Below are 27,529 nucleotides of genomic sequence, written 5' to 3'. Positions count from 1 at the left end.
AGCAACAACCAAAGTAGTGAGTCAGATCACCAATATGTTGTTTTCTTTTAGAGCAGGCTTTGTGTTGGAAAGCTCAGCAATTACAGCTCTATTGAAAGCATGATTTTTTTTGTTGTTGTCAAGTTTCCTTGACCATCGCCCTCTTACAAACACTGTTGCTGTAGGTATGACCTATCCCAAAATCAGTAACTGTTGCTGCTCAGAAATACCCATATTGTGGGAAAGCACCTGCCTGCCAATAAGGCTGAGCCCAAGTAGTGGGGGAGTCATGTAGCTTCAGTAATTACAGCAGTCTGTGTGGATGCATCTTTAAAATGTGTTTCCCCATCATCCCGAGCAGCCTAAACCAAGCGGGGCAGCTCTCTGGCTGGAGGGATGCAAATTGGGTTGTGGTGCTGAGCTTGAGTGCTGAGGTTTTTTTTTTTCCACCAGGTGATGAGACACCCAGACCATGTGTCCTCCTCTGTGTACCTCTGGGCCCACCATGAGAAGCTTGTCATCATTGACCAGTCTGTGGCGTTTGTGGGTGGCATTGACTTGGCATATGGCAGGTGGGATGACGACGAGCACCGCCTGACCGATGTGGGCAGTGTGAAGCGAATGGTAGCAGTGAAGTCAGTGTCAGCAGCCAACCTGGCAGTAAGTGAGCTTGCTCCAGCTGGAGGCTACATTCAACATCTGCATGTCAGGTTTGCAGGGGGGATGAACAAGCTGTATCCTCTTCTAAGCATAGGGTTGGGTTTAGGAAGTTTAAAGAGGCTTAGTAATGGGAAGGAGGAAGTGTCTGAGCATTGAATGACTCCTGAGGGCTCAATGCTGGCCAGCTGTTACCAGGGCATGTAGACAGACAACTGAGCTTCTCCTGGAGCTTGGAGCAGCAGTTGCAGTTTGGAGGCTGCTTTGCTAATAAAACTGCTAGAAATGCATGGTGAGCACTTGCAGAGTGCCCTAAACTTCTGGATACTTGAGCCCTAGGCAGGTGCCTTGCTTGCTGAGCTCTCTGCTAACCTGGGTCTGTACGTAACTACATGTCTCTAAAACTTCGGAGAAGTCTAGGTTTATGAGAATTTTAAGGGGAGTGATAATCTAGAGTAAATGTATAGAATCACATACTGCTAGTATTACTGGGTTTTCCTGTCATCTCTTCCTCAAAAGCATTCCTAGTTCCCACTGACATGTGTCCTTGTCACAGAGCGAAATTTGGCTCATGGTTGTTTGAGTATTGATATACTTGATAATCTGTAATTAAAGGGTAACCTGTCCAGACATCATTTGCAACAATGTTTTGTGTCTTTTAAGTCTGCAGCAGAGTATGAACATGTCCCCCTGCAATCTCGAGCTCTGTCCCCTGAAAGCCCCTTCTTCCAGAGAAATGCTGATGATGCCCCAGACACATCAAAAATGAAAGGAGTAGGAAAACCCAAAAAGTTTTCAAGGTTCAGTATTTACAAACACCTCCATAAACATGGCATGCACCATGCTGACAGCGTCAGCAGCATCGACAGTGAATCAAGTAAGGAATGTTTTTTAACTAAACAACATATACAAAGCATGAGTGGAGGTGGGTGGTTGGCTGTACATGCAGATTCACATAATTTCTAGGGTAATGTGTTCTTTGTAAAGAAGGGAAGTTGATGAATTTCTGAACTATCTGCATAATAACTGTGTGTTGTCGATGTGTAAATTGGTGTCACTGCAAAATGTACAGGAAAAGTTTTGAGTGGATTTGCGTTTAGTTAATTAGCAATTGTCATGAGCCATCAGATGACATGATGTAGTGTACATGATACCTCATGTTTATATTGTTGGAAAATTGAGAATTGACTCTTGCATTTTTCAACTTGTGTTTGTTATAACAAGCAAAACAGTTTCTGAATGTGATTATCCCCTCATAGGCCAGTGTTACCTAGGTTTATATCAGTTCACTTAAGTGGAAGTATTCACACTTTACCCACTTACTAGAGAGGAGATCCTATTCAACAGTTGAATATTTGAATGCAGCTTTTAATTCCCCACATTTAAAAACCACTTCAGAGCTAAAATTACAAAGATCAGCTTGACATTTGTTCTAGTGTGAAGTCCTTGATGAAATCTGTTCCTGAAGTTCTCAGCTCTTAAAGCTGTATATTGCTTGTGGTGGGAACTTACTTGAGTTTCCACCAACGCCTGCAGATCTTCCTTCTGCTTCTGGCCAGAGGAAGCCTTGGTGGAGCATTGTTTGCCTTGGTTGCAGTCAGCTCAGGACATAGCAATGGCTTCACTGCTTCAATACATCTGGTTTAAAACCTGGGTCTTGAATTTGGTCCTTTGTGTATTGGTCACTTGTAGTTTCAGCAAACTGACATCTTGTTTGAGCTCCTGTTGTGCAAGATGTCTTCAGACACGATGAGGCACCAATGTAGCGGAAGCTGACATGTGGTTTTTGCCATGAATAGAGCATCTTGATTTTCTGCAGGTTACTGTAACCCTACTAGAAGTCAACCAAATATAATCCAGAGTTTAAAGCCCCACCTGAAAATCTTCCATCACCACAGTGAATCCAAACAGGGGCTCACAGAGCCTCAGGAGGGTAAGTGGAGGAAGGCAGAGGAGCAGACCCCTTCAGGCTTTAGCTGCTGATGTGTTTGCATTGTAAGTGTGGTGAGAGTTAGGTTGGGTGCCAGGATCAGCTTTTGCTGCTTGTTGATTTCCCAGCATCCTTAGCACCCCCCTAAGGACATCCTGGCAGAAAAGCCTTCTCCAGAACCTACAAAAACTGCAGCATAAATAAATAATAATTAAAACACCACAAAACACAACAACAAAACCTCAACAGATCAACAAATTTGCAACAACAACAGGGCACAGTTGAGGAAATAGCTCTGATTCTGGTATATGATCACTTCAGCAGCTCTCATCCTGCAAAGGAAGGGACTTGTTACTGGAATTGGGAACTTCTGTATAGGATGCTTTGAAGTAAGCCTAATGCAGGAAGACATGCAGACAGAGAAAGGACGCAGCAAAGTGGCTGCTGTCAGACCTATGTTTGGATGAAGACTTGGGCCCTCCCTTTCATCCCTCATTAAAGTCAATAAAAGCATACTCAACTGAGAAAGGATTTGGGTGGTTAAGAGCACTGACCTGTCCTGATCTCTGGACTGATGTTGAAAGGGCCTGTTTCAGTACCTCATAGAGATACCTTTGAGTTCTGGTATGGGGTGAGGAGCAGTTATTTGACATCTTCCTCTTGCTAACGTTTTCTGCTAAGGCATTAATTACCAATTATAAAATACTGGTTATACAGTAGTGGTAGGTAACAAGGAAGAGATGCATTTGTTTCATGGAAGTTAATTGTGGTCTCCCCTGTGGTCACCTCATGCTCATTCATGAGATGGCGTACAGTCATCACAGCTCAGTACATGAAGTGTGTTTTGGCTAGACAGCGTGTCCCACCCGTTCCCATTTGAGCATGCTGAGTCAGTGATTCCCCAGCCCCACCTGGACTCTCACTAGAAACTCAAGCTTCCTAATGCAGCTGTGGTGCTTACCTGCTGCATGGTGGTTTTGGCATGGCTTGGCTCAGCTCTGGGGGGTTACAGCAGTGCTGGCAGGGCTTGCTTTGTGTGAACCAGTCTTGTTGCACTGCTGCCAATGTGTATTTTGTTGACTGTTGAAAGGGGGTTGTGCTAAGGGGTTTTCATGGTTACCTGGTGATGTGGTTAGGTTAGGAGAAGGCATCTGCTGCTAGCATGTTACTGTGTGATTACTTTGGTAGTATTTGGCACAGTAGATGAAGACTGCTCTCAGGGCCAGGAAATAATGCTAGTTAAATGTTTATGGTCTAGGCCAATGTTTTTGGTTTCCTTAAAAGTAGAGAAAGAAAGAGTTCACACTGCACCAAAATATGCACTCTAGAAAAGGGATCCTGTTAGGATGGAATATTTTAGACCATTTTTAATCACCATCAATTTGGAATTTTGGATCCATTTGTTAACATGTGAAATTGTATCAAAAGATGACGTTGTTTGGAAATACAAAATTAAACATACTTAATGCAGGAACATGAGCTTTTTAATCGTCTCATTCTAGTTAATAAAGACTAGCTTCTGTTAGAAGAGATACACCCTCCTATAGAGGCAAAATTATAAACCCTCCAGCAGAGAAGTTGGAATTACTTCATTAGTATTGTAAAATATACTAAGTAGATAATGTATGTGATGTTCGTGTACATACATCCACTGAGGTCAGTCACAGCTGTGAGTGGGCTTCCACATGGTAATGTCAGGGTGTCGTTGGACTGTGGAAAGACAAATGATTATAGGGTGAGTTTTTTAGTCCAGTATATAGAGAATTTGGCATCTGCTTGTTGTTTCCGTAACAGACTCCTTTATATAACCTATTCTGATTGTATAATGAATATTAACATAGGGAATAATAAAGTACTAATATACGTCCTTTGAAAGCATCAGGAGGACTAGGGAGAAATCAGCTTCAGCTGACTGGGACTGGCAGGTCCCACCAGTGCTGCTCTGTGCAGCGAGTCTCTCGCCAGCAGTATGTGATGGACAGACATGACTTTGGAGTGTGTGTTTTTGTTGTCTTGTTTGCCTGTGACAGACAAAGGATCCATCCGCAGCTTGAAGACGGGTGTTGGTGAGCTGCTTGGGGAAACCAGGTTCTGGCACGGAAAAGACTATTGCAACTTTGTCTTTAAAGACTGGGTTCAACTTGACAAACCTTTTGCTGGTAAGTGCCTTTGCACCCTGGAAATCATTACATTCCCCCAAGCCCTCTTTTGCATCTTTTCAGCCTGAAACCATATTTTTTCCTGCTACTGAGACAGAGATAATGAGGGAATTTTGATTTGGCTGCTAGGAAGAAGCAGCAAAACTGCCTTTGAGAGGTTCTAGGGCCAATTATGCCGTTACGGTCCATGGACTTGGACTGCAGGCGATTGCATGATGATTATTCTGCACAGCCCTCGGTGCTGTGTCCCGGAAACTTCCATTTGAGGGGGGGATGCCATGCTTTTCCACATTCATGTCTTTTTATTGAGGAGCTCTAAATATGCTTTCCTGGCCTGTAGACTTCATTGACAGATACATCACCCCGAGGATGCCCTGGCATGACATCTCCTCCGTGGTGCACGGCAAAGCAGCGCGGGATGTTGCCCGACACTTCATCCAGCGCTGGAACTTCACTAAGGTAGGGTGCGGGCATCACTGTTGGGGACACAGAAATAAATTGTGTCCCCCCATTGCTGTTGGGGACACAGCCCTTCTCTCATCCACATGCCCTCCACAGGCATGCATTTTATTTTTTAATGTTATTCTGCTATGTTGCAGTGTCTTCAAGTTGCTTTTATTTTCTTTTTTCCTCGGGCAGATTATGAAGCCCAAATACCGATCCCTGTCCTACCCATTCCTGCTGCCAAAATCTCAGCAAACTGCTAATGAGCTGAAGTATCAGGTGCCCGAGGCTGTTCATGCCACAGTCCAGGTGGGTGTTGATGGTCTGCTCACATTCTCCTAAGAGAGCTTGTTTTGCATCTTTCCAACAGGAAATGTCGATGCCTGACAGACCCTCTGCAGAACTTGAAATTATAAAATTACACCGCATAGGTGGTCAGATCCTAAATTACAATAAAATGATACAACCCTTTCACTAGAAATGCATTAATTTGTGCCTCCACCTTAGAGGTAAGAGGACCAAGCTGTATGGAGTACTCAAGTTGTGGGAACACCATGACTTTGTATGGCTGTGTAATTTGCTATTTTGTTTTCTGCTGCTCTTCTTCTAATGCCTAACATTTATTTTTTAGGTTTTGAGAAGGCCTGATGGGTTGAGGTTGCCCACTGAATATTTATCTCAAAGCTTAGAGCAGTCTACCAGGCCCCCAATGCCTCACTTGAACATATGGTGGTCAGCTAGAGCCCAGCATTAAGTGGAATCTCAGAGATACTGCTTTCTGAACTTCATCTGCATTTTGTTATGAAGCCACTCAGCCCTGTGGGTCCTCTGCAGTTCTGCACAGTCAGCCCACAGTCTCATTTGTGACAATCATCATCACAGTCATAATTGCAGAGATACCTATATTTAAAAACCCAGTTAGCTAGACTGACTGCGTATATTGAATACTACTGTTATCAGCAGACACATGGACTTGTTGAAGAATATAAAGTCAAAATAGTTATGCTGAAGCAGCAAAACAGTTGTGTGTTTCCATAGATGAAAGATGTATGAAATAAGAGCAATTAGAACAAAACCAGGAAAAATGCATGCCTTTGCTCTTTGTAAGAAGTGGTCTGCCATGATAGCAGCAACACTTGGGGAAGCTTGGTGTAACAAGACGCATTTTTTCTGGGTTTGTGAGTTGCCAGGGCATTGTCTGCTCCTCCCTGCATGGTGTGAGGGATGGCCAGCACAGGGATCTTGTCATGGATCTCGGGTGTGTTACATCAGCCTCCAAAACAATGCTCACAGCTTGTTGTGAAATAGTCTGGCTTCAGGCATCATCATGCTTCCTTGTGGCTGTAAATGCGTCCCCAACTGTGTCCGTGACACCACCTTTTGGGGAAACTTTGTTCTCATGGAAGCGAGGGGGCTTGTGTCCCCTGAGCGTGCTCTAACCACACTGTAAGCCTCAGCTTCTTAATCGTGGGGATTTTCCTGTAGCAAAAAGTTAAGCTCTACTGATTAAGAACTGGAAGCAGTTCCCTAAGGAGAAGCTGAACTGAGCACAGTCTAGGTCCAGCTTTCCTTCAGACCATACTGCAGAGCTGCTGGCTCAGGGCATCAGCCTGTGGAAAAGGAGGATGAAGCTCAAACATTGACTGTTAAATGCTGCATACGCCAGTGCTGAGTGATGGGTGAGCTGTTGAAAACCAGCCTTGTCACAGCATTGTTGGGGTATTGCAAATAACTGATATGTTCCAGGAAATGATGGGCTGTTCTCAGTGATGCCATGAACAGCAAAAAGAAAGCAGGTTTGTCTTGTAAATTATTCATTTGGAACTGCCTTGCTCATTTCTAATTTATGTCAAATTACAGCTTTTAGAGACTTGTCAGGGTAGCCAAGCCCTGCTTAGAGACAGATAAGTAAAACCATATGATATTAGTCTGAAAACGTTGCCCTGCAATGTACCAGCCTTCCCAGTATGAGGGAAGACAGTGGGGAAGAGCATTTGCAGCACCAAGCATGGTGGAAGTGGTGAGGGTGGCTCCTTTTGCCCAGGCTGGTGCACCCTGCCTGGGCACAGGTTCCTTGACTCTGGCTACGGGTTCCTTGACCCTGGACTGCTTGCTTATGATTTCTGGATGATCTCAAGCTCTGAGTCATGGTTTTGCATGCACATACTGTAATGTTGGCAGTCTTTCCCACAATGTTTGCGCTGGTCTGATTTCCATTGATCCCCAGATGACACAAGTGCCCTGAAGCATCCCTGTAGTCCCTGCTGTGGGTCAATGAGTGGCTCAGGCTCTCCTCCTGATGAGGGTTTCAGATTTGGCTGCTGCAGGAGGTGGGGAGAGGGGAAGACACCTGCAGACTGGATCTACACACACACCCCTCCTCCCGGCTTGCCTGTTTCTGGAGCTCCAGGGGTGTCCTGTTCAATATATTAGTTTTGGACCAGGGGGCTGCTGGTGCTCATGTCTCCTTCCAGTGGTACAGTCCAGCACAGAAATAAGCAATTCCCTAAAACCTTTCACTAACTTTTTATCCAAAAAACCTAGAGCAAATATTGTAGTGCTTGATATTGAATCCTTTGGCTGGCCAACAGCCAAGTCCAAGTTGTTCTCTGTTTTGGTGCTGTGTAGGGACTTTAGAGGTAGAAGTTACTGCCCTGGGGTAAAATCCAGCATCCAGTGCCTGTCCTTGGCTCTGGGGTGATTGAAGAAAGTCTGGCTGCTGATTTTCTTCTTTCTGAGCTTGTTCATGAATCTGTCTTCAATTGTGGGCAGATCAGAGGAAGGGAAAACACAAAGTATCTGTGGAGATTGCAACATTGCTGCAAGCCCAAGCCACTGACCTATCAGCAACACAGTTTGACCTCATTGTACCATCTGGTTTTGCTCTCCTTTGTCAGAGGAGAGGAGCAGGAAAGCGTTTTCAGGCGGGTGGGGACCACAGGAGCGGCCCTGACAAGGGCAGGGAGGATGAGTTCAGTGTGCATGGGAAACATTGAGGAGGTAAAGGCTGGGAAGGAGGAAAGAAGCCTGACAGCTTCACAGGTTAGTCAGAGATGATCTTTTACCCTCTTTCCTTTGAACTTCTGGGCTTTGCTCTCAATAGCAATGTGATTGCACATTGATTTTTTGCAAGAGTCAAATAACTGTCTGCCAAAGGCAGCGTCAGGCTTTTCCCATTTATCTCCATTCGAGGGTTTGCAGTTATCGGCCAAAGCCAGCGCCTGCAAAAGATGTGACGTGAGGCAATATCCAGTTCCTGATGCAAATGCAATGAAAATTTAATGCTCTGGCAATGGCTAATGCCCTTACCTCTTTGAAGTCTGCATGAGAGCTTGCACTGTTCTAGTGCACTGTTACGCACTAGCCCACAGCAAACATCAAATTTGTTACTGTTGTATCGGTTAAACAAGTTAAAGGGATGGCAAGCCTGGCACAGCCTTCTGCACGGCTATTGGGGGGCCTGAGGGAGAGGAGAGGAAGGAGCATGGAGACACCATCTGTTGTACCTGGTGTAAGTTGAGCCAGCTTTTTAGGACAAGCCATGGCACATTGCTGTGTGGTGATGGTCCTGTGAGGGCAGGCAGCCTGCTGTGAAGAGCAGCTGGGGTGCCGATGTGTGGAGGGTTGAAGAAGGCGGCAGGAAAGGACAGGTGGATGATGTGCTGGGAAGCCATGGTGCTGGAAAGAGATGGTCCTGAGTGATAGTCCTGTTGCATCAGGTGGCATCCCTGGTTTAGAATAAACTTGTCTCCTCACAGTAAATTTGTCTTTCAAAGCAAGAGGATTTGGTGCTATCAAGCTCTGAATTCAGAAAAGTACATTTGTTCCTCATCCACAGCTATTGCTGCTGTAAACAAGGGTGTGGAAGTTACTTTGTTCAGTGCAGGGCTCAGCAGCTTGTCTTAAAAAAGAGAAGCAGCTCTTTGGAGCATGGACAAAGTTAACTAGCAAAAAGGATTAAATATCAGTACTTTGTATGCTAGGAAGCTTTCTGAAGCACAATTCCAGATTGCATTTGCTGGAGGTCCCCAGTCCACAGGGACATGCTTCATGGCCCCTGGTTTTCACTGCAGCAGGAGAAAAGGCAGGGAGGAGGCAGCTTCTCACTGCCGGCTGTGTTGGTGAAGGTGGAAGGGCTGCACGCTCCTGTCCAGGCTGCACCCTGAGCTGTGTGCGCAGAAGAATTAGCCTGCTCTCTACCCAGAACAGCTGTTTTTCTTTCATTATTAATGCATATAGTGGAATTTTATTCAGGAGCTCCATCTGCTTTGGTGCTCAGTGGGGTTTCAGCAGTGCCCAGCCTGAGGTGTGTAGGAGCATGCAGCTTTGGCTTTGCAATCCAAATGGGCGATTAAAACCACACAGGCATGAGCAGCATTGCCTTGCAGGGGTCTATGCAAGCAAAGGGCAGCTGTTGGGGACCAGTAGAGGCTGTGAAGGCCCTTGCGTTCAGGCTGGCTCCTTCCCTCAAGCATCTCTGACCCCAGTGCTCAGTTTGGGAGGCTGCAGTGTTCTCCCTTTTGTTGGGCAAGCAAGCAGCTAAATGGCAAGAGTTGCAGGATCTGCTTTTCAGTGACCTATGGGAGAAAGCTCCTTCTCTCCAGATAAAGGAATTGGCTCAGGAGTCATGTGGTACATAACAGCTATGACCCTCAGTGCCACCTCCACAGGTGCTCTGGAGACAAGAGGACTGGTTTCGTCCAGGCATACAGCACCTGGGCCAAAGGGCCAAATCCTTATCCGTTGGAACACTACTGGTGATGACAGTATGACAGCAGAGTTCAGGGTCAGGGTGTAGGGGGACAGGGAGAATAACATGGAGCAAAGCAGAGGCTGGACACAGAGAACTAAAAGAAATCCATTGGAGAGATTTCCAGGGAAAAATGTTGTTGGGTCCTGAAAAAGATCAGGATTTTGTACCTACTGACAGGCGCATTTCACATTTCTTTCAGCATTTGGATCTTGTTCTGTGTGTGACTGGCCCTGAGTGCCGGTATAATGGCTGTAGAAAGCTATTTTAAGGCTATTGTTTCAATTTTTTTGTCTTGAGAATGTTTAAAGACAGAAGCTAATAATGAGTAATTGTTTCCCTGAGCATGTACTCTGCCAACACTAAATTAAAAACTACATTTCCATCTAGGAAAATGTCACTCAGGGCATAGTGCGGTTGCTTCTTGACTCAAAGCGCAGGAGAGGAAGATGCTGTGGCATCTCTGGCTGTTGGGGGTGGGAAGCTGTCTGCTGTGGGGCTTGCTCAGCCTGGCTGAGAGCATGAACAAAGGTTCTTTCTCATATTGGTTTGGCTCTCTTGCACAAGAACTGCAGGAGGCAGGCTTAGAATGTGCCCTGGGGATCATGCAGTATCTACTTGGGAAGGGGACGTACAGTGAAAATTAATGGTTAAGTGTGAGCAGCTGAACTGCTATGAATTTTAAAAGTTGTATCTTCACAAATGGAATGGCTTATGCAAGAGTTTGGCAGAAGTAGTAAATGATCTCTAGTGCTCAGGGCAAAGACACGTCCTGCATTATCAGACTGACTGTGTAATGATGTAGCCTGTTTGTGGGAAAAATACATTGCCCCAGCTGGACGCTGGCTTTAAAAAATGCTGGTCAGGAGATCACTGTTTGGGTGTGCATCCCTAAAGCTTGGAAGTGTAGTTGTTTTAAAAGCAGTTTATCGGAAGACCTTAAGGAAGAACAGAACTTCTGTGCAGCTTCTATTGCGTCTAGAGCTGCTCAGATTAGAGAGAGCAGTAACACAGCAATGCGACAGGTACTTACGTTTTTAATCACAACATTATTAAGCATAAGTACTATTTTTGAGCAGCTTTTCTCCTTATTACAAATGCAGTATAAATGGTAACTGTTGCACATATTACCTTACTTAGGGAAATCCCGAGGGGCAAACAGTATGAGGGAAGAGCATTGCCTCTTAAATAATTCAGTTGCATTGCTACGGTGTCCTGGGTGCGACAAAGCTGAAGGTGTTCATCTCTTGCTTTCCAGGTGATCCGTTCTGCTGCTGACTGGTCGGCTGGCATTAAATACCACGAGGAGTCCATCCACAATGCCTATGTCAGCGTGATAGAAAACAGCAAGCACTACATATATATAGAAGTGAGTGGCGATGAGGGAAAACAGGAGGGTCCTGATGCTCTAGGCATGGCTTGCAGCCATCAGGAGGGTAATGCTACTTCTTGAGGTTTGGTCTAATTTTTTATGAATTTAGACACACATGGATATTGATACAGCATCTGCTCTGAATTTTTGGAGCTGTTTCCCTTGACTTCAGTGGTCTTCAGACCAGGCCAATGGGTATGTACCCTGACAGCCTTCTGACCATAAGGTGGAAAAAAAGTAGTCATCTCCTTCATAAGCCTATTTGCGAAACTGTCAGCAACTTTCATGGCCTGTGCAATAGTCTTCTGTGTCCTCCATGGCTTTGCAGTGTCCCCTGTTCATGCCCAAATGTCTCAATCACAGAGCTGATCTTGCATCTGTACAGCCTTGAGCTGAAGGAATCTCCTGTGTTGGAGTGACTCGCAGAGCTGGCTGAATGGAGCTGCTTATTCTTCTCTTTCCCTCCACCCCCCCCCCCCCAGCCTTTTATTTGGTTGCTTGTTAAATGAATTTTCTAAGGAGTGTGATTAATAAAGACGAATTCATTCCCTAAGCAAGCACAGACACACACATCATTTAATGATAACTTTTAAAAGGCATCCTCTGAAGTGGCATACAAACCAGCTATCTTGAGTTGCTCTTGGTCTGAAATAAAGCATGCAAATATCTTATTGTTCCTCACTGAAAGTGTCTGACAGTAGCTTTGCTTGCTTTTACTGCAGAACCAGTTTTTTATTAGCTGTGCTGATGACAAAGTTGTCTGGAACAAGATCGGAGATGCAATTGCACAGAGGATTCTTAAAGCTCACAGGTAACCTGTTCTTAACAAGGCAATGAAAGTCTTCCAGGTGTATTTATATGGTGTGGTGTAAAATAATATCTTAATGAACACTGTACAATAGCTTTCCCAGAGCAGAACCAGTGTGGTCCAACATCTGCTTGTGTTTGCAGCAGCGAGACTTTTGTGGTTTCTTTGCATCCACAAAATGATTTTTCTGGACCTACTGTGGTGCAAATGCATTTTTAAATATGGAACATGTTTAAAAGCAAGTTCTTGATACTCTGGTTCAGGGACACCTTTGCTTCATAGCCAACCAGTCTTGAACTCTGTGTGTGTGTGGTAAGGCAAGTTAATGGATAAGAAGATTGAACTAGGATTTGTGGTTTATTCAAATTATCTATAAAGAGGATTGGCTTCAGGTAGAGGAAGCAAACACATTTCAAGGATTTGACTGTGGGGTTCAGCTATTGTTTGAACAACTTTTTCTGATAAGAGCTGGAGGGTATTTACAACCTCCATTGCAAAGGAACCATCGTTTTTTCCTGGATGGATCAAATCCAGCCATGTTTTAGATACTCCGTTTACTTCAGCACACCTAACCCCTTGTTAACATTAATACCACAGGTACCTGTTAATTATAATTAACAAAAATATAAAAATTGATTTATATTAATAAAGCTTTCTTTGCTTTCATCCTGTACAGCCTTGCATAAGGTTGCTCTTTAAGGTACACGGATGTCATAGTCTAAAACTGTATCCTAGCCTTGCCGGGTTGGTACACAGAAAACTTTCTAAACTTCTTCCTTTCATTTCTCATGTGCTTTTTCACTATGCATGGAGATGTTTCTTGCAATTATTATTTTCTCCATATTGTAATTATCCAGAGCTATCCGGGGGATGCTTTCCCAGAGGTGTTCTCTCCAGAATCACAGAAATTTCTCTTTCTTTGGCACTTGAGCTTGGAAATTCCCACTTGGGTAGAGGCAGCTAATCCAAGACAGACAGCCACCAGGGAACAGACAGAATCTGCAAGGCCACAGCAGCTGCCATGAGCCAGGCTTTGTTCAGAGGCACTGTGGAAAGAGGAGCACTATTCAAACCGGGAGAGCATGGGTGTTATCTGCTATGCCATTAACAACAGGGCAGAGTAACAGGGTGGAGTTGCTGGTAATCCGAGCTGCAGCACATAGCCCAAATAATTGATATTAGTTAAGGATGAAAAGATGGGGTGGATATTCTTACACAGGGTAGATGAGGAGTGGTGCCAGTGCTGCTGGAAATGGTGTTGCTGCTGTTTGCATTCGACCTCGAGGCTTGCAGGCAGCCGGACATGGCATCTCTGTGCTCGTTGGTGTACCCCTGGAAAGCTGCTTCAGACTGCCTTTCCTGCCTTTGGGAACTGATGCTATGGGCCCTTTGCATCTGTTGCCTGCTTCTAGCAATGCTACTGAGGTAGCAGCAAATTCTCCAGGTAATCTGTTAAGATTTTCCTGTTGTCTAAAGTTTATGTAGTGGGTATATTTCTGTCCAGATTATCAAGAAGTCTGGCACAAAGGGAGTCACACGAATTCTTCAGTGACCCATTTTCAGATGTGATGCTCACTTCTGTGTTACTCCAATTTTATGCCAATATTGTGCCAGCTTAATGTTGATGATTTCTCACTAAATATAAGATTCAAATTCTGCGCACTCCAGAGTACTTGGCATTGCCTAAGATTAAAAGTAAACTCAGACCTAAATGGTTTGTATCATAATGCTCATGTTCCAACTGCCCTGGGAAAACAGGGTAGGTGACACACATGTTTAATTGTAAATTAAGGTCTTTAGTTAAGCTTGTATACTTCTCACTCTTCTAGACTAAACATTTTCTACTGATAATGTAACTAATAATATTCTTTTCTTGGTTTCCTCTTTTTTGTTTTTGTGGCTTTTTTTTTTTTTTTTCCAAGGGTGGCTCTCTAAGTAGTTCAGTAAACACTGGGTTTGGACAAACAAGCTGCTTTTTCGGGAATGCTTTTGTTGGTAGATCTTTTTCATGATACAAACAGGCTTCATTTCAAAGTCTCTTGTTGTGTACGGTTAAGACCTCATTAGCTGTTCCTGAGGTCTCCTGACAAACTAAGGCTAGTTTACAGTGCATAGCACAGCTATAAGGAAGCTCTGGTTGAAATCAAAGAAACACAAGTTCTCGCTGTCTCCCTCCCAGCTCATGAGACCCCAGTGCTTCATGATTCCTGGGCCCTTAAGTTCATAGGCACGACTTGCCCGAGGAAGGAATAGTTTTAACAAAAACTGCGGACGGGTTTATCTTCAGACTGCTGCTGAAATGGTTTTGTCCTGGTTAAACTGTGTTTGCCATCTAGTGGCAGCACCCAGCAATGGAGCATCCTCCTCCGGTGCGCAAGGCAGGGGGTTAGTACCCCAGGGCGCCTGGAAAGCGCTGGCAGAGCAGATGCGTCTAGATTTTGTCAGCAAAAAAAATCCCAAAGGTGGGCTTTAAGAAAAGCCCCAAGCATTGCCACAATTGCAGCTTTTGTTCTAAATCAGATCATGGTTATGGAGTATAGTTTAGTTTGGGGGAAATCTAGAACTAAGTTTTTGTGGTTTGTGATGTATCAGTGAAATACTTGCCTTCCTTGAGTTATAAATGTTTTGCTTGTGCCTTGAGCTTCTTCCAGCCTTTGTGATGTTTCTGGCTTCTAAAAAACAGGATGAAGTGAGAATATCATGTTAGATTTTGATTTTCTGCCTGTGATAGTCTTGTAATCTTAGGCAGTTGTACGTACCAGTCTGCGCCAGTATTGGTGTGACTGGACTATTGGGGTGCTCAAATAAACTTTTATAGTGGCACACACAATCTGCAAAACAATTACCATGCCCTTGAACTTTAGTGAAAATGTATTTCTTTCCTTTAGCTTCTTTTGCTATCTGCTTCTCCTCCTGAAGGTCTGAGCACTTACTGAAGTACTGATGACAGGTGATGAAGATACATGGAAAATACACTTCATAGATGGAAATACACTTCACACTTTGCTCTCTTAAAATTTGTGTAGTAGCTGTGGATGAAAACCAAGTTGGTTAGCACAAGAAAAGTGAAAACAGGGGCCTTCACCTTCGAGGAAGCTGTAACATTTGCAGGCTAACATTCCCCCATATCATCTTTTCAGGGAAAACAAGCATTTCCGAGTATACGTGGTGATCCCGCTGCTGCCTGGGTTTGAAGGAGACATTTCGACTGGCGGGGGGAGTGCACTACAGGCCATAATGCACTTCAACTACAGGTACTGCAGGCAGCCCTGCTACAGGCAGGGCTGTTGGAGACCTACCTGGTCACCTCTGCTGGCTGCTGGTGATGCCCAACGCTCCGGCTGCCATCCACGTGGTGTCACGCTAGATGTTGTCCACATGTGCACAGTGTTTGGAAAAGGAGAAAATGGTAGCTTTCACTTAGTACTATAGCTCATGTATTTGCCAGTCTCAGGATTTGTATCAGGAGGTGAGGCAATGCTAGCTGGGTGGGGAAGTGCAATGGGTAAAGCCTAGTGCATTCTGCAGGCAAACACCGTCACAGATGAGGGGAAATCCCTGCCTCTGCCCTGGCACAGTGGGTCCCCCAACCCCCTATACAAACCCACCAATTCGTGACTCTCAGTTGCTCCACATGTGCAGCATAACACTTTCCTTTTAGCTCATCAAACCAGTACTTCTTGACTCTTGAGCTCTCTACCCTCTCTACAGTTATGCTCTCCTGTAGGCACTTCCCATGGTGCTTACTGCGGTTCCTTCCGGCAGCATCCCCATCACCACTGGAGCCAGGAGAGAGAACGCAGCCTTGCAGGTTCTTTAGCTGGGCTTTGTCTCTAAATCTGCCTTTTTGGCCAATTCTTTGCCTGGGTCTGCCGGCAACAGCATATTCCCCAATGTGATCCCCCTGCTCAGGCATGGATGTTTTTTGGGGGCACTTGCAACCCAGTAGGTCTCATGGGAAGGAATGAGACGCAGTGGTGCCAGGTAACCCTGTGCTGGAAATGGGCTGTAAAGGAAGGCAAAATGGTCCAAGGCAAGGTGGTTTTACTGGAAAGCTGCTGTGTTATGGTATGTCTGTGGAAACAGAAAAAATCTTCCTTGTCTGCTGGTCTGCAGGGGTCCTACTGCACTTCCAGAAGGATGAGCAGCGGGACAGGAGACACAAGCAGAAGGAAAGCAGCATGTCTCTCTAACTAGGCCCTTTTGCCTGAGCTTTATTCTGCAAGGGCAACCATAGGTCTTGAGAAATTGCCCATGAGTTGGGTTCTTTCGAATGAAATGCAGGCTGTGGCTTTTGTAACCCAGCCATAATCACGCAAACTCCCTGACCCGGTGTTCTGCACATGTTATTTTCTTAATGCATTTTCACATCCAGACCTGTGGCACAGAGAGTAGCAGTCCTGTTTGTAACACATTTATCATCATTGAGGTGTGCTCTGGAAGGCAAAAATGCTCCCCAGCTCCTCTACAGATTGGTATGAGCTCTTTTAGGAAATGAGCAGTCCATGATATATCAACAGTCATTTGGCAAAAATGTGTGCTCTGGAAGCACCGTGTTTCTTCTGCTTGCACAGGATATTTAAGAGGCATCTGTGTTTGTGATTTACCTCGCCTGGTTCTGCTTCAGCATATGCTGTTGCCTTGAGTCACGGTGGTGCTGATGGCTGCCTACCTTCTTTCTAGGACCATGTGCCGAGGAGAAAACTCAATCCTGGCCCAGCTGAAGACAGAGGGTAAGATCTTTATTCCTCTCCTCTGTTTTTTAGTCTTGGGATTCTGCTGTTCAATGAATACATCTGACACACAAATCAGATTCTCCAGCTTCTTATTAACATGGCTTGCTGTGACTGGAGCATCTCACAGCAACATGTGCTATGGGCTTATGGGGCTGGTGAGTGACCTTCTCCTCTGCTGTTAGCCCATGGCAAGGTCTTTCAGATCACACAACCCATGGCCAGTTGTCAGACTTCATGCTTGGATGCAGCCCTGATCTGGGGGAGGGGAGGACCCCAGGGAGGAGACAGCAGAGGTTGCAACTGCTCAGGATCATTTTGTTTGGAAAACGTCCTGGTGGCATGCTTTTTGGGAGTGACAAACTGTCCTGGGTTCAGCTATAGCAGTCATTTTTCTCCTGCTTAGTAGCTGGTGCAGTGCTGTGTTTTTTAACTTTCAGCCTGGGAACAACGCTGATAACACCGATGTTTTTAGTTGTTGCTAAGTAATGTTTATTCCAACCAAGGACTTTCTCAGTCTCATGCTTTGCCAGGGAGGAGGGGAAGCCGGGAGGAAGCAGAGACAGGACACCTGACCCAAACTAGCCAAAGGGGTATTCCATACCACAGCACGTCATGCCCAGTATATAAACCGGGGGGAGTTACCCGGAAGGCCCAGATCACTGCTCGGGTCGGGCTGGGTATCGGTCGGCGGGTGGTGAGCAATTGTATCCTCTCCCCTTGTTATTTCACTAATCGTTATTATCATTGGTGGTAGCAGTAGTAGTTTTGTGTTATACCTTAGTTGCGGGACTGCTCTTATCTCAACCCGTGGGAGTTGCATTCTTCCCATTCTCCTCCCCATCCCTCCGGGAGCGGGGGGAGGAAGAAGGGGGGGGGGGGGAGTGAGCGAGCGGCTGTGTGGTTCTGAGTTACCGGCTGGGCTCAAACCACGACACAAGCCTTCAGCCTCCCCCGTGAATCCCACCCTGCTGCATCCCACCCTGTGTTTGTTTCTGGCAGTCATCAAACACGGAGAGGAAAAACCTGCCTAAGCAGGATGCTGTTTCTGAGCTGATTCTTTGCCATGAGGATGCCAGCTTGAAATTGTTCTGCTGGGAATCGGAGCACCATGAAAACCTACATGTCACAAATACTAGGGGTGTACATAATGCCTCATTCTTTCTGGGTCTTTGCATAAATCTGAACTGCAGACAAGTACATTAGGACATATTTCCATACTGTGCATGGACAAAACACCTGCTTCCAGCTTCCTTTCTGCAGGATTTGCAGGAGAACAGTTGCATGGTCCAGTTATTTTAAGACATTTGGATCAATTGTGAGCAGTTGGCATGCTGCACAGGGGAGATCAGGGTCATTTCTTGCCATAGCAGAAGTATTCAAGCAGGCAGTGGATCAGAGCAACACAGGAAGCCCACAGGCATCTTGTAAACTCTATTTATGAACTCATTTCCATTATCTGTTTCTTACTTTTTTAAAGTCAAAAGTGAATTGTTATTCATATGGGTCTTTATCTAAAGGGTCTTTTCTCTTTCTTCTCTTTTCCACCTGCCTCATCCCTCATCTTGTTTAATTTTCAGTTGGAGATAAGTGGATAAACTACATATCATTCTGTGGACTTAGAACATACGCCGAGTTGGAAGGAAAACTAGTCACAGAGCTCATCTATGTTCACAGTAAACTGCTTATTGCTGATGACAACACAGTTATAATCGGTGAGCAAGAGGGCTTGTGTGGGGGGTTTGAACCACTCAATTATACCTGCATTAGACCCTTCGTTTCTCTGCCCCGTATTCAGTGCAGACTGTGGTGCCGTGTGCTTTTCTATGCTGTGATTTCTTTCTTGTGAAATACCTTGTTGTTTAAAAAAAAACACCCAAAAAACAAATGCATAAGTTCATCAGGAAGGTAGGTAGGAGGGAGGAAAGGATCTGGAGGACTGTCATTTAATTTGTTTTTCTAAAATGGTTTTAAATCTCCGTGTAACAGTGAAGAGAATCCCAGTGCAGGGAATATTGTCCATCTGTCTTGTATCAAACTCTGCTCTAACAGGAAGACTTGTGAGACTTGTCATCTGTTCCTTAAAGAACAGAATGTGCCGTAAAACTTGGAAGCTTTGGACAACATGTGTCATTTATCAGCTCCATTTCCTAAGAATGGGGAAATATGTTATAAAAAGTAATAGATATAATTTCATCCATTTCTTTTTACCATATTTATTATGAGTCCATGCAGCAAAGACAAGAGACTTCAGGCTCAGAGCTCTACATCACAGCAGAAAAGCAGGTTTTTGGCCTGTTTCTTTAAAGAAACCTTTTTTGATCTGTTGTATCAGCAACAAAAACTTTGCCAAAGAATAACTTAATACCAGATTTTGTAAGACTCGGAATACTTCCTTCCTTCAATGCAGAAGTTCAGCTGTAGTCTCAGATGACCTGTGGTTAGGTTTACTCCTCTGTTGTTACCCTCTGTGGGGTCAGATCTCATCTCCAGTACACAGAGCAGCTCAGAGGTAGTGTCAGTGTTATAGCAGGAGCAGTGATGTTGCAACTGTGATCTGGGGGGGCTGAGATAGCTCTTTATTTCTGTTTTCTGTACCTGTAAGCCTGAGGATGGATTTTTATGCAATATGTGCATCTGTGCCAGCTGATGAGATGATGGGGAGGCAGTGTCATCCCTTTTCCGCTCATGAAAGGCAGTGCATGGAAATAATATGCTAATGGTGCCATCGTGCAGGAGAGAGAAGTAAAAGGGCAGAGAGGGGCTCAGCTCATTTTTCCTCTGGGAGGTGTTACGTCCCCTTGAGTCAGTTCAGTCACTGGGAAGGCTAAATGGCTACCTAATGCCTGGGGGGTCTCTTCTGGAGCTCGGCGCTGTTTGGTCGTTTCTGTGGGTTAATGACCTGATGACTCCTATCACTGGCTGCATCTTGTGGTTCCTTTGAAGCCCAGAAAGTGCTGTGGTGTCCCCAGCCCTTTCTTTCTGATGGCTGCATGGGACAGAGAAACTGGGTTGGGGGTTAAAGCCTCAGCTGGTCTCAAGCAATGCTGTGGGTGTCAGGCTCTGCAAGGGGAGCTCTCAGCACTGTGCAGTCAGGGCTGGAGCCGCCATGCGCATACAAACCCTTATGGTGCATTTTGAGAGGGACCCCCCTGAAAGGCACAGCCAGAGCCATGCAGTAGAAATGCAACAGAGGAAACATCTGCTGCCCTTCAGCAGCACTGGGGACCAAATTGGTTATTTCCCAAGGTGTGAGCCAGGAACTGTGTGCAGAACACCCATGGGTCCCACCACTGGGGAAGGCAGCCCCTTTGCAACCCTCTGGAAAGCACACCTCCCCTTCTTGGCGTTTGGGTTTTACACAGCATGCGGTAGTGCTGCAGCAAGCACAGGGCAAGGAGTAGAGAAGAAACATCTGCTATAGTGTGAAGGTCCCACAGAAGGTCTCTCCCTGGGAGACCTTGTGTTTGCAGACACAAAGTGTGGTCTTGGCAGGACAGGAAGGCCTGGGTGTTGGTTACCCACAGCAAGGAGATTACATCCTTCTTCCTAGATCTCCCTTCCCCCAAATCCCTTACTTTCCAGATGCAAATGAAAAGCTTCCTTTCTTTACACTACTAAAGATGAAAGCAGATTTACCCATGGAGACCATCCTGTGTCAGGTAGCCAGGTATCCAAACCAAATGCAGTTAAGCCCTTTGAAAGCTGTGGCATCCTTCAGCAAAAGTATCTGGGAAGTTTCAGAGAGAGTAAACTTTTAAAAACATTGGCCTGGGCTTGGCTATGATTTAACCTTCTTCCAAGTCTGAGGCTTTGGAAGCACGCAAAAAATTAGTTGGACGTTTTTTTTTCCTCCCTTCCCCGCATCCTGGCTCTCAGGGTCTGTGTTTCCATAAGGAAGCCCTCTGGTCAGAGTTTTACCTGGCGAAGCCATAGATGGTCCCCCATGGAGATGAGGGATGGTGACGGAGGGTGTGCAGGAGCATCTCATGCAGCCGTGGTGCATTATCAGTGCTTCATTCTCCCCCTTGCCAGGCTCTGCCAACATCAATGACCGCAGCATGCTGGGGAAGCGGGACAGTGAGATGGCCATCATCGTGCAGGACACTGAGACTGTCCCGTCTGTGATGGATGGGGAAGACTACAGCGCTGGGAAGTTTGCCCAGTCCCTCCGGCTGCGGTGCTTCAGGTGGGATGCACAGGGCTGGCAGTGAGCAGGATGCAGGCAGGGCTTGCTCAGGCTTTCACCTGCCCATGGCCTTTCAGACCAACAGATTTGCTGCCTGCTCTGGTTTAGCTTTGCCTGCCCTGGATTTAGCTCAGACTTCTGCTGCTGTTTCACTGGCATTTCGTTTTCTCCCTCTCCTCTTCCATTTCCCATCTGGACAATTATTGCACAGAAAAAAAGCAGAAAATTGAGCAGCATTACAGCTGACAGACTATTGCAGCGGACAGGAGCAGGAGAGTGCTTGGAGCACACAGGGTTTGGCAAGTCCCAAGGAAATTTTTCAGCTCCTGTCATTTCTCAAGAAGGTGAGTACCAGTGCTTGAGCTTCTATAAGCATCAATCCCTTTGTCTTCTCAGGGTTGTCCTTGGTGGCTCTGATCTCAGCCCAGAACACCAGGATCCTGTTTGTGATAAATTTTTCAAGGAGGTGTGGATTTCTACAGCAGCTCGCAATGCCACCGTCTTTGATAAGGTGAGGAATGTGGTGCCTTTCCCTTCTCTCCTTCCCACACAGCAGCAGCAGATGCCAATGGGAGAAGCAGCACGGGGAGGGCAAGTGCAGCAGGTCCAGGTCCTGGGGTGGGACCTTCAGAGATGCTTTCAAGGAATGAGTAGTGTCGGATGCAAGAGCTGTGAATAAGACACTGGAGTATGTGCATCCTCAAAATGTGACAGCAGCCCAAGAAGGCAGCAGTTCTGATTTCTGCTTTTATTTATATCAGCTGTAGCTCCAGTGAGTGGCCGTGGTGTACTTACTGCTTCTAGTAGGCATAACTGGAGTGGAAGCAAATTTTACTTCTGGTTTTTAATGAGCTTTTGCAGTGATAAGAAAAAGCCCTGGAGCTTCCCCTTTGCCTGCTCCAGCCATATCACAGATAGGCACATACGTCTTCCTTCCCTGTTCTCCAAGCTTTTAATTAAGTCACTTCCATCCTGGGGAATTGGTATTAGATGTTTTGGCCTTTCTCAGGAACTCTGCATTGCAGTATTTCCCCTGCAGTAACATGCCACTTCTTCTTTCTGTTTTGACCAGGTTTTTCGATGCCTTCCCAGTGACCAGGTGAATAATTTAACCCAACTGCGTGATTTCATCAGCAAGCCCAAATTAGCAAACGATGATCCCGCGAAAGCAGCAGAAGAATTGAAAAAGATTCGTGGGTTTTTAGTACAATTCCCCTTTCGTTTTCTGGAGGAAGAGTACTTGCTTCCCTCTGTTGGAACAAAGGAGTCCATGGTACCCATGGAGGTTTGGACTTAAGAAGACTGCTTCATGTTTTAAAGTCTGGTTCTCTAGAGACATGTTGACGAACAATACGGGATTTTGGAAAGCTTTTTATTGCTGAGAGAGGTGACAAAGATCTCCACCAAGCTAACGTGCCTTTCTTGAGGATTTTGGTGGAGGAACTCAAAGCAAGTCAACGCTAGCAAAGGAGAGAAGCAGAAAGACTTGGAAATTATGGGAAATGAGAAGTTTAACCTCTGAAGGAGTTACTTCTTTAGGCATGTTCTGAGCACCTAAAGGATACAGGCCACTTCCTAGGGCAGGAGACAAATCCCAGTTGCTGTTGTTACTACTGCCAGCTGTATACTGTGGTTGCATACGTACTGTGATTGTGCTGTGCCTGTGCAGGAATCGTGGGCTGCGTGTGCTTCTAAGGCTTTCGGGTATCTGCGCCTTGGCTTGCTGGAGTCCCCCATCTCACCCCTTTCATATGCCATCGGAGCATGTCATACAGCTCTGGTGCTGTCAGGAAGTGCTGTTTGGTGCTGCCTTGGGCTGTCCTATAGCTTGCCAAGTGTAGGTGTTTCACTTCTTAAATGGAAATGGACTAGCAGTCTTGTATCAGAATCAGCGTTTTGGTCTTTTCTCCCCTCTGGGGTTAAAAAACCCAACTGTTTCTATCACAGCTAGAGCAATCAGCAGTTCTCACATGCAGCATGGCACTGCCTAGGTCTTGGCAAAAGGCAACCTCGATGGAGCCGGAGGTGCTGAAAATCACCAGAGTTTGCTGGCCTTTGCAGGCATGCAACACATCAGTTTGCTCAGACTGTGCTAGGAGGCTTTCTCCAGGAGAGGACCAAGTTTTAAACTCAAGCCTTAGATCATCTCTGGAGCTGAAAGAGAGTGAGGCACTGCCTGTAATGGAACAGAAACTCAAAAACCAGCATGGGCTGAACAAAGCTCTGCGCTTTGGGTCCTCCATTCATGCATTTATATTGCAGTACATAGGTAGACTTTTCTTTCCATCCCTTTCCTCCCTTTTAAGGAAGAGAAAGGCCATGAAACTAGAGCTGATGCCATGCTCAAACCAAGCTGGCATGTCACTTTGTAGGTGGGATGAATGTAAGGGGGAAGGGAAGCTGGTAGTAAAGCCTTTGCTCTGGTCTACTTTGTTATCAGACCAGCCACAATCTTTGAGCTTAGCATGCAGGCTGTGTCTTCCTAAGCACAGGTAGAACTGAGCATGCCCAACCTTGTTTTCCATTTCTGTAAGACAATTTCCAAAGCTATTTTGCATCTCACTGTGCAGCGAAGCAGCAATTCCATTTGGCATCCTTGGGCAAAACACTACCACTCCTGGCTCAGGACCTCACATGATGGATGCTGTCATGGGTCTTCACTCCATCTGCAGTGAGCCGTGTCTCCCAATTTCATGTCCAGCTCCAATGGCAATCCTAGGAGAGGTGTTCCCTGGCAGTCAGCAATGCCATGTCAAACACTGGGAGATCGGACTGTTAGAAATACCTAATGAGAGTTGGATCTGGAGAAGTGGGAGGCCGAACTCCCCTGCTGCTGCAACGTCCAGTGGAAACCCCTTGCTAGCTGCATTTCACCCTGTGCCCAACTCTTCTTAGTCAAAAGACCAGGTGAACTGTTTACTTTAGTTCACAAGCAAGTTTGTTTTTATCTTTCCTGGCTCTTCCAACAGTCTTACTCGTTTTTTAACTGGAAAAGAATCACACCAGTCGCCTAGCTATTCCCAAAACGTAGCTGGCACTACATTATAGCAGATTGCCTTTGGTGTCTTCAGATGTGTACATAGGCACCAGGTGATTCTGTACCTGCTGCATCACCCAACTAAGTAACACCTCCAGACATTCTTCCAGGGCAGCCCGAGTCTCAGCCCTTTCCTACAATTCCCACTGTTTTACACTCATGTTTTGTAGATACAGTTGCCTGTTATACTCCTTTCTGGTTGGTTCATCTGTGGTCTGGCTAGCCTGACGGAAGTGCATGTGCAGCATTTTAAATGATGATCTTTGGTCCAGGGGGCTGGTGCTTTCAGCTGGTACACTGTTAGCAGATCAGTAGGTTCCCTTGCGTTTTGATTTTTCCCTTTAAAAAAATTGACCTGGGGTCACCCCCTGCAGAACCAGAGCAATATGTGCTCCAACCATTTGCAATCAAGAAAGATCAAAGGTGTCTTGTTATTTCACATCTGTGCAAGTTCAGAGCTTTTCTCTCCTGATATGTTTTTAGCTGTTTTAGTTTGAACAAAGCTGCTAACTTTAAACAATTACAACCTGTCAAAGAATCATTGTAAGTCACACAGATCTGTATTCGTAGTTGAAAAAGAAGCATTCAACCCTGCCACCCCTACACGTGAACCTTTAAGTGCAAGACTCCTGTCATCTTGTAAGTGCTCTTATTTTCTCCATCCTCATATTAGCAAAGACTTTTGCAAGTGTTAAATTATCCTTATATTGTCTCTTAAAGTGATAGGTAGCTCACTACTGGGGCTTCATAACTCCAGTGGCATTGAGTCCCCTTCTGCTAGGCTGTTTTGGGGAAAAAAAACACCCAGGTTCCGCAACACTCAGCCCGCCGCATGATGGATGCTGGTCCCAAGCAACACAGCAGAGCCACGGAGGAGAGGTTTAATTGGCTGATTATGTATGAAAAGGTGCTAATTAAGAAGGTCTTTTGTTATTAAAATAGCAGACAGGCCTCACATTGGCTCTCTGTCCGAAAGGAGGTTTCCCTCTATGGGAACAGAGGAGCTGTGCTCCTGAACATCCCTGTGTTGGTGCTAAATTCCAGATACCAGGAATTTAGTAATGTTCAGATGCTGGCAAGGTGTGCAGGGCAGCCTTGGCACAGTGCAGAGAGCCTGGCATATCCCAGGGCTCGAGGGGCCATGAAGCCCCCCATGGATGTGGCACTGCTCACCCCAAACAGATGCTGAGGCTGGAGCCATTTCCAGTGAAAGCACAACACTTGTTTGAACATGTGGGCTCTGCTGTTCAGAGCTGGCTACTTGCATCCTGTCAGCTAGAGGTTTATTTCTTATATTAAGAAGCCTGTGAGATTGAGCACCTTGAGAGAGTTAATTTCTGCACCTAAACAATCACTTCTTCTTAGTCCGTAATACCAGCGTGGGTTTAATACCTTCAAACTGGAGAGGATTGCTTGCAAATATACAGTACTGTAACAAGCAATGTGAATTCAAGCACTAGCAAACCCAGGAACATGAACTGTTTCCTGTGGCATTTATTTGTTGGAACTATAGGAAATGAGAACTTTTCCCAGGCTCAGACTTTATTTCGAGTAGAACACTTCCCCCCTGCTCCCCTTTAATTTATTCCTTAACACATGCCACTTTGAGAACTCACACTTCTTATCATATCTTTTTAATAGTCTGATATTTTAAAATGTGTTTTGTTGTATAGGTGCTGGACTGGATAAATGTTTCACTGTAGAGTTAAGGGATGGTTTAAAAAATGAGGGATAAAATGTCATCATATATTGGAACTTTACTAGAAAATGATTTGTAGAAGAACTATTCCAGTGCTCCATGGCAGATTCAAAGCACTCAGCTCGGTTTCTGGTCTCTTGGTCTCAGTTTGTCACTCGACTTGATGTGAGCTTTGCTAGATTAAACCCCAAATGTTCCATTTTCCTTTCTTTTGATGAGGTTTCAGAACATAATTTTGCAATCCTGGTGCTGTCCCTGGGGGAGACCTCATTGCAGGTTTTTCCTTGCTGTGGGACCCTGATATTAATAATTTAAAATATCTTTATTCCTTTCAAGGAAACATCCATGTACAATCAAGCTCAGATTTGGTTTTCTATTTTTATTTCAACGTAAGAAGTCTTTTGTGCCCTGCATGTGTGGGTACATTGAAATAAAAGTCCAAATGGTCCTTTAGGTTAATGCTGTCTCCTTCTCCTGCCGAATGTAAAGACCCAAATCCATGCTGGTCTAAACTGACACACCTCTGTCAGCTGTGGAGCTGCTGTGCTGGTTTCTGGCAGAAAGAAAGGACTTGGTCTGTAAGATGCAGTGGTGGTCAAGGTGAGGAGAAGAAGTGGGCTGCAGACCAGGTACAGGGGTAGAGGTTGGCCTACAAGATGGGAATACACTCTCACATTTTGTGGCTTGAAACCAGTGACTCCTCCCGTGCAGCTAAGATACTACTGAAATCAGGAGCTTTGCAGAGTCGAGCCTTAAACCAGGAGTGTAATGCCGGAGCGGTGTATCGGGTTAAGCGTGCAAAACTAAGGTGTATCAAAATAGAACAGACCCACAGGCTGTCCATCAACCACTGAATGCAATGATCCTCTTGGGGTTCTCTTCTTTCCCTTTTTTTTTTTTTTTTTTTTTTTTTTTCCTTGCCTCCTTTCTTGTTGTGTCTTCCAGTATTTGTGGTTATTCTATTTTTCCCTCCCAGTGTGTTTTCCTAAAATCTCCATGTAAACAATTCCAATTTACCTCTTTCCTGACACTTGGGAAACGGAAAAAGTGTCAAAAGTCACAGGAATGTTGGGTTTGGGTTTTTTTCTAAATCGTGTGTCTGGCTAAACTAATCAACAAAAAAGGAGCTTCCACTTCGGGTATGTCTCCGTGTGTATCTATCTTCCAACGGTGCAGTTGTGAACACTGAATATCCCTTCTGTGAAGGCTGCTGGAATCGAGTTTTGTGTCCTTGTTTCTGCTAATGATCGCTTTTCTTTCCACTCCATTTGTATCTGGTAAATGAATGTGTATTAATGGACTGAAAATACAGCTGATCATCATATCGAAATATTTGTCCTTCCTCTCGTTTCTGCTTGTTTTGGGGGCTGTGGGCACATCCTGCTTGTGGGCTGGGTTCTGCTCTTGTCTTGCATTGGCAGTGCTGCCCCGGCAGCCAAGACGTGATGGGAAAGGGCTCAGAATTGCAAAGAAAATGACAAGACTTGAGTAATTTGTCCTAGGAGAGAGAAATTGCTGGAATGAAACAGCGCAGAAAGAGAAAATTGGATTTCTTAAACTTCAAAATCCTGTTTTAAAGGAGATTTAGTAATCCAAAAGCACTATGAAAGGCACAGAATTGTCTGTCTCTAAAATAGAATTAACTTGCCACTGTCCCCTTTAACTTTCAGTAAAGGAAATTCAGCATAGAGAGAGGAAAAAGCAGATTACTGGTTGTCCTCCAGGGGGAGAGAGATTAATAAAGCGGCAGTGGCATTTCCAAGCTCTCTTGC

General features: G+C 45.4%; 1 protein-coding gene across 4 annotated transcripts in view; it reads left to right on the top strand.

Annotated features, from left to right (window-relative positions):
* The window catches only part of PLD1 (phospholipase D1), a 67,298-nt gene extending 40,211 nt beyond the window's left edge, over positions 1-27,087 (top strand). For 3 of the 4 annotated variants that reach the window (XM_030494825.1, XM_030494824.2, XM_030494822.1), the window contains exons 14-27: positions 433-639; positions 1,300-1,513; positions 2,456-2,569; positions 4,597-4,725; positions 5,066-5,184; positions 5,365-5,478; positions 11,178-11,288; positions 12,014-12,102; positions 15,240-15,353; positions 16,783-16,832; positions 18,413-18,547; positions 20,868-21,021; positions 21,418-21,532; positions 22,094-27,087. In XM_030494825.1, coding sequence (XP_030350685.1) covers positions 433-639; positions 1,300-1,513; positions 2,456-2,569; positions 4,597-4,725; positions 5,066-5,184; positions 5,365-5,478; positions 11,178-11,288; positions 12,014-12,102; positions 15,240-15,353; positions 16,783-16,832; positions 18,413-18,547; positions 20,868-21,021; positions 21,418-21,532; positions 22,094-22,318 — 1,890 coding nt within the window. In that variant the 3' untranslated portion in view covers positions 22,319-27,087. The remainder of the gene's footprint in view (positions 1-432; positions 640-1,299; positions 1,514-2,455; positions 2,570-4,596; positions 4,726-5,065; positions 5,185-5,364; positions 5,479-11,177; positions 11,289-12,013; positions 12,103-15,239; positions 15,354-16,782; positions 16,833-18,412; positions 18,548-20,867; positions 21,022-21,417; positions 21,533-22,093) is intronic. The other variant, XM_030494826.1, reaches the window with a different exon arrangement.
* Positions 27,088-27,529: the final 442 nt, after the last annotated feature.

The sequence above is a fragment of the Strigops habroptila genome, chromosome 8, assembly GCF_004027225.2.
Source record: "Strigops habroptila isolate Jane chromosome 8, bStrHab1.2.pri, whole genome shotgun sequence".
NCBI classification, from domain to species: Eukaryota; Metazoa; Chordata; class Aves; order Psittaciformes; family Psittacidae; genus Strigops; species Strigops habroptila.
Note: the sequence above shows the minus strand (reverse complement) of the source record. Positions and strands in the feature narration are given on the sequence as shown.